The sequence below is a fragment of the Triticum dicoccoides genome, chromosome 4A, assembly GCF_002162155.2.
Source record: "Triticum dicoccoides isolate Atlit2015 ecotype Zavitan chromosome 4A, WEW_v2.0, whole genome shotgun sequence".
NCBI classification, from domain to species: domain Eukaryota; kingdom Viridiplantae; phylum Streptophyta; class Magnoliopsida; order Poales; family Poaceae; genus Triticum; species Triticum dicoccoides.
Window position 1 is genome coordinate 522,862,544 of NC_041386.1, and position 15,023 is coordinate 522,877,566.

Genomic DNA, 15,023 nt, shown 5'->3' on the forward strand with positions numbered 1-15,023 from the left:
AAGATCAAATGTGTGAAGTCATGACTTACTGTGTCATCTTGCACAACATGATCATTGAGAGCGAGCGAGAAGAGCCAGTGTTCGACACTGAACCATATTACAGGCAGGATCCTTTTGCCCAAGTTGATCACCAGCTACCGACATCATGGGCTGCCTTCCTCAATATGCGTCAGGAGATCTGAGACCCACATGTGCATCAAGAACCGCAAGACGTTCTGGTGGAGCACCTATGTGGGCTCAAGGGCAACGCCTAGTTCGACATGTGATGAACTATGAATTTTAATTTGTGTTTGAATTATGAGTTTGCTTCATTGAACTATTTGTTTTGTATTGATTTGTGTGATGAACTGTATGATAAAAATTAATTTTTATTCAATTTGTGTCAAAGTAGGCCAAATTTAAACTCAATTTAGGCCTAATTTGCATCGAATTTGGACCAAAATCGATGGCTGGAGAATTGGGGGGTCCGCTGGGAACCTGAGCCCCCCACCTCGAATTTACCGCCGGTTGACCCTAAGGGGCGCTATTTCAAGCCTTGGGGTCGGAACCGCTGAAGATTATAGCTGGCCAAATGGGTCGTTTTTTTCGGGCCGGCCCGTGAGTACGCCGGCACGGCCCGTCTTGGGCCAGGCACGACACGGGCTAAACGGGCCGGGCCCGGCACACGGCACGCCCTGGGCCATGCTTGGGCCTGGAGGCTGGGCACGCGGGCCGGCACGGCACCGCCCGATTATATTATATTTTTATTTTTTTATACATCTATATATGACCCAACATGTAAAAATAGGCTAAAAACGCTTCGTGCGTTAAATAAGAGGCTGAAAATATACGGCTCACCGTGCTAAACGGGCCAACGTGCCGGCCCGTTTACTAACTGGGCCATGCCTGGGCCTAGGGGCGCAACACACGGGCTGGCACAACACGGCCCGTATAGTAATCATGCCCTGGCGGGCCGTGCCAGGCCAAACACGATTACAATGGGCCGGGCCGGGCCGTTTGGCTAGGTATGCTGGAGATGCTCTAACCCACCGTGACGAGCAGTTTGATCCCTGGTGTTTCTCAAAAAAAAAAAAAAAGCAGTTTGATCCCTGGTAAAGCACGGGCGCTAAACTAATGGATTTCATCAGCATTTCAAAATCCGTCTCGCCATCTTCTTCCCTGCGAAACCCCACTCCGCCGGCGGCCCGCATCGCCGCGTCCGCCATTCCCACCCTCCCCCTCCCTTTCCCCGAACAACCAGACCCCACTTGCACCGTGGCGGCATCAGCATTCTCTCCTCCCCAAGTCAAGTCTTCTCAAAAAACCCCAATCCAACCACCGGCCAGGGCGGAAACCGTCGCACTTTATTTATACCCGGTCACGCGCTCCACCACGGCGACCCCGACGGCTCCCCCCTCCCCTCCGCCCGCTCCTAGCTCTAAGCGCCGTCGGAAGACTGACCCCGCCGCCGGAGCCACGGGGAACTCGCCGCTGCGCGGCGGCGGGAGAGGCGGCTCGCCGGCCTCCTCCGCCCCGCGCCGCTCTTCGCCTGGGCTTACAGGGCCGCAGGGAGGGTTTGACCCGCTCGACCCCAACGCGGATCCGCCGGCCTGGGTCCTGATGCCGGGTCAGGTGAAGCACTGCAAGACGGCGCTCAAGGTGCTCGACAAAAAGCTCAAGAAGCCGGCCGCAATATTCGACGACTTTAGAGGCCTTCCGGTAGGAAATCTTTCCTGGTCACCCCCTATTTGTGCAAGTCCGGCGAGGCATGGCCAAGTTAATATCACCAACATTTTCTTTGCTTTGCGAAATCAAGACAGACCATCTTTTTCCCCTTGTTTCCTTTTCTTTTTGCAAAATTAAGAAGAGTGGCCTTAGCTAGAATCTTTTTAGTTTTGCAATCATACAAGTGAGTTGTGAATGATGGAGGAGGTGGTTTTATGTGTAGTGGTTACCCTTAGTGCCGTGTGATCTTCACATTGTTGCTTCCAAGTGAAGCGTCATGTTGGGCGATAGCTGTACAGCCAGATAAAATCGTGCTGGTTATGATTAGGGTAAAATAGAGATTATTTCTAAAGCTACATTTTAACATGTGGATTCTCTGGGCTACTGAGATTCAAGTCCATTTTGGGTTGCCAAAATTATACTCTTGAGGAGTTATGCTGCTAGCTCCAGAATACTGCGTGAACAGCAGCACTCAGGAAATAAAACTACAATCTCCTCTCATGGCATTGTCTCTTCCTTGGACCAATCCTACCATTGGCCTTAGTATGTACTCCCTCCGTTTGTTTTTATAAGACGTTTCAGACAGCTTGCTTTGTCCTGTTTTGGACAGTGTCCGAATGTCTAAAACGTCTTATAAAAGTGAACAGAGGTAGTATTTGTTTTCACGCGCTTACCTGAGATGGACTTAACCTCACACAGCGAAGTAGCCGAGTATTCTCTTTGAGGAAAATTGCTCACATTTTTTGCTCGTCTAGGCCACCAGGAAAAGGTAGTATTGCTAAAGTTGGTGTTCTTTTCTAATTTCTAATTTCTAATATGGTATTTACCTGTCATCTCTAGTGCTGTGCTGGTTGCTTTCGGATATCTTATGTGAAACTTTAAGCTCCCTGATGATGTTCTGTCATCTGTAATGCTGTGCTGGTTGCCTTAGGATATTTTACGTGACACTTTAAGCCACCTGATGATGTTTGGAACAACTTTGTCCATTCTACTGCTTGTGTGAATCTTAATCACATCCAAGTGATCCATTTTCTACTGTTTTAGTAACTTCTAACCTAATTAGTTCACTCTCTGTTTCCAAGTCCAATCTCTAAAGATTATCAATTATACGCTGAAATCTTAATCCGTAGTTTTCTCTTCTTTTTTATGACAATCGATATATTGATAACGATTAAAAGGATATGCATTCTCAATGGGACTGTCACCATATCAAATGTGTATTCTCAAATGCCCATCGCCGTATCAAATGCTGTATGAACTATGAACGAGTGAATTATCTGCCCTTAGCATCTTACTCAACTTTTTGTAAGAAAAAAAAACATGGGTATGGAAATTGTATCACGATCCCATTCGGTTCTAACTTCGTGGTACCACACTAGCTCGTCCACATTCAGTTCAATGCAACTGAAAGAAACAATTCAGATATATGTATTGACTGGGGACAGCTGATCCTATACTAATTATATTTTCAATTGTAAATATAAGAAATATTTTGAAATTGCTGTCATAAGAATTAAGGAATATTTTTTCCTAAGCAAATCATGCAACTATTGATTCACAATTATTTCAGGCCATAAGAACATCGCTCCAGTCGGCTCAGAAGTTTACTGTGGCTCGAAGTCCTGCTAATAGGGAAAGGAACCGCTACACTGATGTCTTGGCATGTGAGCATCATTAACTTGTGGGGGCAGTCATGCATATTCTGCAATTCCACCATGTGGAATAAATTATTTGATTTAACTCGACCTTTGTTATTTAGTTGATGAAACCAGGATAAAGCTGCAGTCCTCAACAGGCAATCAGACTTCAAGTAACGATTACATCAATGCAAGCCTTATAAAGGTAAGAAATAGCATATTTCCTGCCCTTTTCTTTCTTTCTGATCCTAATTGGCATTGTTGGATATAAAATCTGCAGTATGATGACAAAGATCAGACAAAGTTCATTTCTACTCAAGGTCCGCTAGTCAATACATTCGAAGATTTTTGGCAGATGGTCTTTGAGAACAGCTGTCCTGTAATTGTCATGCTCACTAAATTTGACATTGTGAAGGTATGAATAACAAACACTTGTGACTTGCATGTTTCATTGAGTTGGCCTAATATTCAGTTTTTCAGTTTCTTGTCTTCCATGATTTTAGCACAACCTTACTCCACATGTTTGCCTACAGTGTTGAGTTATTTTTATTAATTATTAAATCCTATCAACGGCGGCTAGTAGGACATGAGAACATTCAAATAGAATGGAGCATAAGCGTCACTAGAATCTATTTATTGAATTGACGCGATAGTTGCTCAGTCCACTGCTTGCTTCTCTTCGTGAAAAAACATTTTTCTTTGACTGGAATCAGCAAAGTCCCCGAAACCAAATTTCTCAGTAAAGACTAGATTCTCTTCGGATCGGCCCTGAAAGGAGAAGAACAACCTTCTTTGAGTATTCTTAGCTTACTGTACATCATGCCTGATTGCTGCTGACTGACTATTCTTGCACGATCAGTATAGGAAATGAACAGAGAAGCTGGATAGGACTGTGTTCTTCTATATGTAAATGTCAATTTTTGATCGAAAAAGGACTTCCTTTTGCATTTATAATGTTACCTGTCTATGGACAAGGCTTTTTTGCTTAGTATATTTGAAGGCGCTAAATGCTCAACAATTGTTGCATTTCTATATGGATGTGTTGCATGCACGCTTTTCAGCTTGTCATATGTACTTCCTCCGTCCGGGATTAGCGGGCCAGCAGACCACCATATGCCGCTCGTATTTGTCAGGCCATTGCTTTTATAGCGCCGTGTTTCTCTCGCAATCTATTGCTGGTCCCGCGAGATGATTGGACATGCATACACATGCAGGCTAGGTGAGAGAAATAGACTGCTGCATGCATGCTATTGATTGGGGTATGCTAGCAGGAGATTGAAGGACTACGCGATTAAGATGACTGTGTGCCTTGATCTTGGAGAATTGACCGTCTGCTCCAATAAATCCGGCCGGAGGGCGTAACTCAGTTGTTCGGAACATGATGACGAAATGGATATCTCAGGTCGTCGTAGGGAGTATTTGAAACTCAATTCGATAGGGCAACACTGTACCTACATTTTTAGCGTGTTACATATAGGTCTCCTGTGTAATTCAGAACATGGAATGCAACTGGGTTTCTTTCCTTTTTCTTAGAAAAAACAAAGGGTGCCTGCCCCTCATGTTTCGTCTTTATTTTGTCCAAAACATGGTTATTTGGTCTCTGTCTTTTCCTCCTTCCTGTATAATGCACCCATGATTCCCCTAGCGGGAGAGATGAATGGAGAGAGTGAGAGGTTTGGTTCCTTTTTATCCAATCATTTACCATTTTGAGGCCGTGATTTAGACATTTCTGTTCATACATTGACGTGTTAATACATGACTCCTGGAAAAATACTTCCGGCTTTGGTACCATCATGGTTTTCTTGGATTCTTAATCTCATAGACACAGTTTGTATTTTAACTTTCTCCTTTGGTAAAATCCTATCAAATGTTATTTACATTGAAATAATGGCAGTGTGATGAGTATCTTCCACTGAGCAAGGGGCAAGGAGACTATGGAAGATTGAACATTAAAATCATGGAGACCAGACAAGATGGGGAATTAACATTGCGCAGTGTGAAGGTGCAACATAACGAGGTAAAGATGTGTAAAACTAATGTTGCTTCTGTGTCTAAATAGTGTGAAGATATACTGTACGAGTGAAGGACTATTTGTTCCATATTTTTATATACTATTGTATGCTATCTCTTGTTCATCAACGATTCATACACTTAAGTTTTAGTACCTCTGCAGGATTCGTTAACAGTACATAATACTTCCATTAGAAGTAGCTTGAAGTAATTCACATGGATGTAAAGGCCCTCGCGTATATTCCATCAGATATATTGCCGGGTACCTTTTCATTCCTTTAGGATGCTCATGCAGTCATGCTTACACTCTAGTGGTAGTGAAGATTTCGGTTCAACTTTCAAGGCATCGATCCATCACAAGCTATCACACAGTGTCCTGGTTGCAGTGTGATGAATGAATTTTTCAGCACTACTTGATGTAGCATTGTTAAGTGAGGTCTCAAGACAACCACCACATACTACATGTTAGCTTACACCACTGGTGAATACTTATCATACTGCTATAAATGCTGAACATCTGTAGTGTGCAACATTTACTTATTTTCTTCCATGAATGGCTTCTATGCATCTCGCATTGCCCTTTTGTGTACGCTTCGTACCTCTTTCACCCATATTACTTGTCTTCGTGTTTGTACTGCCCCAACTTATAATTCTTTATTTTGCAGTCAGATAGAGTGCATACTGTTCTCCACATCCAGCACTCCACATGGCCTGACCATGGTGTGCCAGATGACAGCAGTACTGTACGGAAGATTCTAAAAAGATTATATTATGTTTCTAAAGAGCACCCAGTTGTTGCACATTGCAGGTTTGTTTCAAATTAATGGCATGATTCCTTTTTCACACTTGCCCACATTCAAATAATATTGCATTCCTTTTCTGATTTCTGCAGTGCAGGCATTGGGAGAACTGGTGCTTACATTACAATCCATAATACAGTAGAGAGGATATTACGTGGTGAACAAGCTGCTACAAATCTTGCGGAAACTGTCGGGAAGTTTAGATCCCAGAGACCTGGCATGGTCCAAACAGAGGTGCGATTGTTTTATTTATTTATTTCAGTTTGTAAATCAGTTATAGGATCCTCCCAGGTTATGGATCTTGATCCACAACAAGATGATTGCAGTAGAGTAAGGTCCGAAGACCAGGATATGGCCGGTGACAGGGCCCGTCTCTGATGTGGAAGAGGCTCTGAGACTTGTCGTAGAACTTTGTTTATTGACTGCTTGAACGAAACGGTTAGAATCCAGTTTGCCTAGCTATACTATGTGGCCAACCCAATTGGACTCGACTCAATTGGATGCATATATGGGATAAACCGTCCAGCTCAAACTATTCCTTGTCAACCAACTCAAACTCCCTTCTCTATAACTAACATTTTGGCTTTGCAGGAGCAATACAAGTTCTGCTATCATGCAATTGCAGATGAGCTGAAAGATCTGATTAGGAATTCAAAGCACTGAAGCATTTCCGGCGGTAAGCTTGACTGCGATAATGTCATACTGTACATGTTCTCATACATACAGGAATTTACAAACATATAGTACTTGATTTGCATGAGTAATACATGAACCTCACATTTCTTCTCATCTCTTGCTGTCTCCCTGTAGGGATAAGTGTGTGTCCTATGCAACGGCCTGACGTGTGTGACCATCTATCACCTTCTCACTTTCTCAACTTGTAAACCTTAGCCGACAACATTGTTGTACATCATGAAGACTGGAATTCGTGTTTCAGTAGGAAGCTCCTTCAGCTCTCCCCACCCCTCTTTTCTGCTCAAGATTTCACCAATTTGATCAAGTCGCTGGGTCACATCCAGAATCACGTGCGTACCTTGCTATGCATCCACCTATATTGCTTCTCTTGCTGAATTGTTATGTGCTGAGGCCAGAAGGTTGACATATCAACTGGTGCATTACCACCTTAGCTCGCGTGAGTAGATGACAGGTGTATGAACTCAGATGTCTAGCAAAGTTTAACGCGGACGTATCTAGAAATGGAGATTGAAGCTGCATAAGCCATTCTATCTCTGTTTCTTGATACGCCTATTGTTTGTTTCTGTCCAGTTCTTGATGCTGCTTCTGAAACTCAAGGCCGGAATCAGAGCATCTGTGGTCCATATTTGTATGTCCCGAGAAAAAAAAAGACATGTAGCCTATACATTTTCACTCACCAAAATGGATAGCAATTTATCCAGTGAGCCATGTATCCCTGGATAATATGCCTACATGGAGGACATTCTTCCCCGTGGATTCTAGCTGGCGGGCTATGGGAGTCTGCATCTCAATAGGCCTGCTCATGAACACACGGAGGTTATTGCAACCAGAAAAACCAAGCCGGATGCGCCACTGACCAAACATCTATGAACTCAGGATACAAAATCGCAGAATTCATCAAGGAAACAAGAACATATCCGGAGGGGAGACGTGTAATAATAGCCCCTTTTTCATGCTAGTTCACTGAAGGGATCTTGCGTAAAACAGAATAAAATTTGAGAAAATCGAGTGGACATCTGTTCCAAACTTGGGAAATTTGCATATTTTTTTCACAATAATTTCAGAGCAAGTAGGCAAGTTCTCCAAGAACTAGGAAAAAGGTGGCTGATGTAGGGCCTTAACCAAATGAAGTTTAATGAAGCATCGTAGACCTAGAGGCGGCTTTTGCTAGGAGCAACAAGGCATGAGAACATGCTTATGCGAGAACTAAAAGCTGCATGGTGATCCAATCTAGCATGCCAATTTTAAACTTGGCAGTCACCGAAGCCCAAGCGTCATCGAGCAAGTTGAAGATTTAGTTAGTACTCCTTCTGTAAACTAATATAAGAGCGTTTAGATCACTATTTTAGTGATCTAAACACTCTTATATTAGTTTACGGAGGGAGTACTACCTCCGTCTCGGTGAATAAGTCATTCGCGTAGTTCTAGGTCAATGATTTAACTATTTAAACGTGTATTATATGTGACAAAAAATATATATTTAAAAACTAAATCCGTGTAAGAATCTAGTGATATACTTTTTATGACATATAACATATATTTAATTCCTCAAATCTATGACCTAAAACTACACGAATGATTTATTCATCTAGACGGAGGTAGTACTGATCTAAGCCAAGGAAACAAAAAATGTAATCTAAATATACCCACTGTCGATTGCTCCAACGGCTAAGAAGAAGCTATAGCTTAAATAATGGTTGACAAGAAACAAAACTAGAGTACTAGCAGAAATTTTTCCGACACTTAATATGCAAAAGGGAAAATTATTGTAATATTTGACTTTGGCTCATGTTATGAGGTGTCTGTCACGCGGTCCAGGGAACACATATTTCAGAATTAGCCATTTAAACCCTTCTAAATGGACATCATAGATGTGTCAGTCATAACAATTAACAAAAGCTGAAGACTATGGACTATGGAGGGACATGGGAATAATCCCCTTTGGATACCCCAACATAGTTTACTTCCTCGATATAGTTAATCATATCTAAGCTAGCACAGGTGCTCTCTAATTAGATAACCGGATCACCCATACATGATACAAGTTGCATGGTGTGCATGTTACCTGCAGATATAAATACTCACAAGTCACAGGGTTCCATGCCTCGGAATAAAGGAATAAACCTTTGAGAGATCAGTTTTGTTTTGCTCTGCGTAATTTGATACTAATTTGTCCTAGAGTAACAACATGATTTGGCGCGTTCAAAATGTTGCATGTATTATGTTTCTCTTGAAATAAAAATGTTGTATTATGTTCAGGTTCAGTCGAGTCAACTACTGCTCTGACGCCATGCGAGTTATGTGATTAAATATTGATGTGATATAGTACTGCTGTAACATAATCGTATGTACTTCCTATGACGAAAGGGGTACAAATTGTTGGCGAACATTGTATGGGAAACAAAAAAAAATTCTACGTTCACCAAGATCAATCTAGGAGATGCACATCTACGAGAGGAGAGATTGGATCCACATACCCTTATAGATCGCTAAGCGGAAGTATAAAGAAACGCGGTTGATATAGTTGAATGTCTTTGCGATCCAATCACGATGCGTCCACGAACTCCCGATCAAGTGCCGAACGGACGACACCTCCGAGTTTAGCACACGTGTGGCTCGGCGGCATCCTCTCCTTCTTGATCCAGCAAGCGGGAGAGAGGGGGTAGATGAGGTCGAGACCAACACGACGGTATGGTGGTGGTGGTGGTGGCAGCAGAATTCTGGCAGGGCTTCGCCAAGCGCGTACCGGTGAAACGTGGAAGGAGTTGGGAGAGGTAACGGGCAAGGGTCGAAGGATGGCTGCCCTCGATGCCTCCCCACCTTTACATAGGCATGGAGGTGGCTGGTGGCTTGCCCTCCAAGGCCCTAGGGTCGTTGGCCAAAACAAAGGAAGGAAATCCCACCTTTCCTTCCCCACCGATCACTATCCCCTTTTTAGGGATGCTGTTCTTATCCCCTTGGGATATGATACTATTATTTTTAAGGGAGGATCTTGAAGTGCCTAGATCAAGGTTGTGGGGACTTTCCCCACTATCCACATTCATGTGGGCCCCCATGCAGGTGGCCCCACTTTGGAACCTTCTAGAACCTTCCTGGCACAATACCAAAAAAATTCAAACTTTTTCCGGAACTCCGATAACAACTTTCCATATATAAATATTTACCTCTAGACTATTCCGAAGCTCCCCGTGATATCCCGGATCCCATCCGGGACTCCGAGACTTTCCACTATTAATATCTCAATACTACCCTAGCGCTACCGAACGTTAAGCGTGTGACCCTACGGGTTCGAGAATCATGTAGACATGTCCGAGACTCCTCTCCGGTCAATAACCAATAGCGGGACCTGGATGCCCATATTGATTCCTACATATTCCACGAAAATCTTTATCGGTTGAACCATGATGTCAAGGATTCAGTTAATCCCGTATACAATTCCCTTTGTCCGGTGATATGTTACTTGCCCGAGATTCGATCATCGGTATCTCCATACCTAGTTCAATCTCGTTACTGGCAAGTTTATTTACTCATTCCGTAATACAAAATCCCGTGACCAAACTCATTAGTCACATGCTTGCAAGCTTCTTATGATGTTGTATTACCAAGAGGGCCCAGAGATATCTCTCCGTCACACGGAGCGACAAATCCCAGTCTCGATTCGTGCCAACCCAACAAACACCTTCGGAGATACCAGTAGAGAACCTTTACGATCACCCAGTTACGAAGGGATGTTTGGATACACACTAAGTATTCCTCCGATGTCAGGAAGTTGCATGATCTCATGGTCTAAGGAACAGATACTTGACATGATGAAATCGATAGCAATAAACTTGATACGATCATATGCTACGTTTATAGTTTGGGTCTTGTCCATCGCATCATTCTCCTAATGATGTGATCCCGTTATCAAATGACAACTCATGTCTATCGCCATCTTTGATCAACGAGCTAGTCAGGCAGAGGCTCACTGTGACGCCCCCGATTCAATCGTACACTAATCATACACGCAAACATGTACAATCAAGATCAGGGACTTACGGGAAGATATCACAACACAACTCTACAAATAAAATAAGTCATACAAGCATCATATTACAAGCCAGGGGCCTCGAGCGCTCGAATACAAGAGCTCGATCATAGACGAGTCAGCGGAAGCAACAATATCTGAGTACAAACATAAGTTAAACAAGTTTGCCTTAAGAAGGCTAGCACAAACTGGGATTCAGATCGAAAGAGGCGCAGGCCTCCTGCCTGGGATCCTCCTAAACTACTCCTGGTCGTCGTCAGCGGGCTGCACGTAGTAGTAGGCACCTCCAGCATAGTAGGAGTCGTCGTCGATAGTGGCGTCTGGCTCATGAGCTCCATCGTCTGGTCGCAGCAATCGAGTATAGAAAAGGGGAAAAGAGGGAGCAAAGCAACCGTGAGTACCCATCCAAAATACTCGCAAGCAAGGAGCTACACTATATATGTATGCATTGGTATCAAATGGAAAAGGGGTATCATATGTGGACTGAACTGCAGAATGCCGGAATAAGAGGGGGATAGCTAGTCCTTTCGAAGACTACGCTTCTGGTAACCTCCATCTTGCAGCAGAAGAAGAGAGTAGATGGTAAGTTCACCAAGTAGCATCGCATAGCATAAACCTAACCGATGATCCTCCCCTCGTCGCCCTGTGAGAGAGTGATCACCGGTTGTATCTGGCACTTGGAAGGGTGTATTTTATTAAGTATCCGGTTCTAGTTGTCATAAGGTCAAGGTACAACTCCAAGTCGTCCTGTTACCGAAGATCACGACTATTCGAATAGATTAACTTCCCTGCAGGGGTGCACCACATTTCCCAACACGCTCGATCCCCTTTGTCCGGACACACTTTCCTGGATCATGCCCGGCCTCGGAAGATCAACACGTCGCAGCCCCACCTAGGCACAACAGAGAGGTCAGCACGCCGGTCTAAATCCTATGCACGCAGGGGTCTGGGCCCATCGCCCATTGCACACCTGCACGTTGCGTACGCGGCCGGTGAGCAGACCTAGCAACCTCCATTACAAAGGAAGTTGCGTTACGCGGTCCAACCCGGCGCGCGCCGCTCAGTCGCTGACGTCACGAAGGCTTCGGCTGATACCACGACGTCGAGTGCACATAATTGTTCCCGCGTAGTTGGTTAGTGCGTATAGGCGAGTAGCCAGACTCAGATCAAATACCAAGATCTCGTTAAGCGTGTTATCTTGAAGTCAACGCGAACGCCGACCAGGGCCAGGCCCACCTCTCACCTAGGTGGTCTCCGCCTGCCCTGTCGCTCCGCCACAAAGATCCACACAGAGGGCCGTTGGGAAAGTATGTCCTTCCAGCCTCCAATTCGTGAATCAACCGCGGGTACTCAACGAGTCGACCCAACTTTAGTTACAACATATATAGTACGTATGTATAGTATATACCTGTGATCAACACCCGACGTGATCACGGCCCGATAGTATAGCATGGCAGACTGACAAGAATGTAGGGCCACTGATGGTAATCTAGAATCCTATACTAAGCATTTAGGATTGCAGGTAAGGTATCAACAGTTGTCGCAACAATGACAGGCTATGCATCAGAATAGGATTAACAGAAAGCAGTAACATGCTACACTATTCTAATGCAAGTAGTATAGAGAAGAGTAGGCGATATCTGGTGATCAAGGGGGGGCTTGCCTAGTTGCTTTGGCAAGAGAGAGGGGTCGTCAACACCGTAGTCGTACTGGGTAGCAACGGCGTCGGTCTCGGTGTCTAGCGAGAGAAGAGGGGGGAAGAAACAATAGATATTAAGCAAACAGATGCATAGCGATGCATGACATGACAAGTAGCGGTGCTAGGGGTGCCCTAACGCGGTAAGAGGTGGTACCGGTGAAGGGGGGAAACATCCGGGAAAATATCCCCGGTGTTTCGTGTTTTCGGACAGATGAACCGGAGGGGGAAAGTTGCGTGTTTGCTATGCTAGGGATGCGTGGCGGACGAACGGGCTGAGTATCCAGATTCGTCTCGTTGTTCTGAGCAACTTTCATGTACAAAGTTTTTCCATCCGAGTTACGGATTATTTTATATGATTTTCTAAAGTTTAACTGATTTACTGAATTTATTTACTTATTTAAATCCAACATTATCCAGAATAGTGTTTGCTGACGTCATCATGACGTCAGCATGACATCAGCAGTTGACCTGGTCAACCTGACAGGTGGGTCCCGTTCGTCATTGACTGTTTAGTCTAATTAGGGTTTAATTAACTTAACTAGTTAATTAGATTAATTAGACAGGATTAATTAGTTTAATTAATTAATTATTATTATTTTTAAATTCCTTTTTCAATCTATTTTCGTTCTGGGGCTGGGCCCACTTGTCATTTGCTCACAGGGACCTAACGGGCGTAGCCCGAACGGGCGAGGGTTGCCCGCCGGGGTAGACCCGGGCGACGGCCGCGGCCGTTCTGGATGCGGGGGCGCCGGCGCGGTACGGCCAGGCGGCGTGGCCGGCGGCCTCGGCCGGCCGAAGCAGGCGCGACGGGGAGGAGACTAGGCGGCGGGGCGGCAAGCAGCCGAGGCGGGCGACGCGGGGCATGGCCGGGCAAGGCGCGGCGGGCCAGCGGCCGTCGGGCGCGCTGGACGGCACGCGTGCAGCGCGGCAGGCGCGAGCGATGGCAGCAGTAGCGTGGGAAGTGGCGGAGCCTAGGCAGCGGCACGGGGCAATGCGAGCGGGGTTTGGCTACGGCCAAGCACAGTGGCTGTGGTGGTGGGTGAAGGAAATATGCCCTAGAGGCAATAATAAAGTTATTATTTATTTCCTTATATCATGATAAATGTTTATTATTCATGCTAGAATTGTATTAACCAGAAACATAATACATGTGTGAATATATAGACAAACAGGGTGTCACTAGTATGCCTCTACTTGACTAGCTCGTTAATCGAAGATGGTTATGTTTCCTAACCATGAACACAAGAGTTGTTATTTGATTAACGGGATCACATCATTAGAAGAATGATGTGATTGACATGAACCATTCAATTAGCTTAGCACCCAATCATTTAGTATGTTGCTATTGCTTTCTTCATGACTTATACATGTTCCTATGACTATGAGATTATGCAACTCCCGTTTGCTGGAGGAACACTTTGTGTGCTACCAAATGTCACAATGTAACTGGGTGATTATAAAGGAGCTATACAGGTGTCTCCAAAGGTATATGTTGGGTTGGCGTATTTCGAGATTAGGATTTGTCACTCCGATTGTCGGAGAGGTATCTCTGGGCCCTCTCGGTAATGCACATCACCTAAGCCTTGCAAGCAATGCAACTAATGAGTTAGTTGCGAGATGATGTATTACTGAACAAGTAAAGAGACTTGCCGGTAACGAGATTGAACTAGGTATTGAGATACCGACAATCGAATCTCGGGCAAGTAACATACCAATGACAAAGGGAACAACGTATGTTGTTATACGGTTTGACCGATAAAGATCTTCGTAGAATATGTGGGAGCCAATATGAGCATCCAGGGCTATTGGTTATTGACCGGAGACGTGTCTCAGTCATGTCTACATTGTTCTCGAACCCGTAGGGTCCGCACGCTTAAGGTTTCGATGACTGTTATATTATGAGTTTATGAGTTTTGATGTACAGAAGTTAGTTCGGAGTCCCGGATATGATCACGGACATAACGAGGAGTCTCGAAATGGTCGAGACATAAAGATTGATATATTGGACGGCTATATTCAGACACCGGAAGTGTTCCGGGGAAGTTTCGGATAAAACCGGAGTACCGGGGGGTTACCGAAACCCCCAGGGGGGTTAATGGGCCTCATGGGCCTAAAGTGGAGAAGAGGAGGGGCTGCTAGGGCAGGCCGCGCGCCCCCTCTCCCCCTAGTCCAAATTGGACAAGGAGGGAGGGGCGGCGCCCCCCCTTTCCTTTCTCTCCTCTCTCCCTTCCTTCCCCCTCTCCTACTTGGACAAGGAAAGGGAGGGGAGTCCTACTAGGACTCCTCTTGCGCGCCTCCTACTAGGGCCGGCCGCACCCCCCTTGGCTCCTTTATATGCGGAGGCAGGGGGCACCCCTAGACACACAAGTTGATCTCTAAGATCGTTCTCTTAACCATGTGCGGTGCCCCCTTCCACCATAATCCTCAATAATATTGTAGTGGTGCTTAGG

At 45.0% G+C, this 15,023-nt stretch overlaps 1 protein-coding gene across 1 annotated transcript; it reads left to right on the top strand.

Moving 5' to 3' along the window:
- Positions 1-1,108: 1,108 nt before the first annotated feature.
- On the top strand, positions 1,109-7,472 carry LOC119286516 (protein-tyrosine-phosphatase PTP1-like). The gene is made up of 9 exons (XM_037565894.1): positions 1,109-1,698; positions 3,275-3,368; positions 3,464-3,546; positions 3,622-3,756; positions 5,236-5,358; positions 6,017-6,159; positions 6,244-6,385; positions 6,743-6,827; positions 6,962-7,472. Exons 1-8 carry the CDS (start codon positions 1,114-1,116, stop codon positions 6,812-6,814), a joined length of 1,377 nt encoding a protein of 458 aa, XP_037421791.1. The 5' UTR covers positions 1,109-1,113; the 3' UTR covers positions 6,815-6,827; positions 6,962-7,472.
- The last annotated feature ends 7,551 nt before the right edge of the window (positions 7,473-15,023 follow it).

Coding starts and splice junctions, on each gene's coding strand:
- LOC119286516 (XM_037565894.1), top strand. CDS start 1,114: ATGGATTTCATCAGCATTTCAAAATCCGTCTCGCCATCTTCTTCCCTG. Junction 3,369..3,463: donor CTACACTGATGTCTTGGCAT/GTGAGCATCATT, acceptor TTTGTTATTTAG/TTGATGAAACCAGGATAAAG. Junction 3,547..3,621: donor TCAATGCAAGCCTTATAAAG/GTAAGAAATAGC, acceptor TAAAATCTGCAG/TATGATGACAAAGATCAGAC.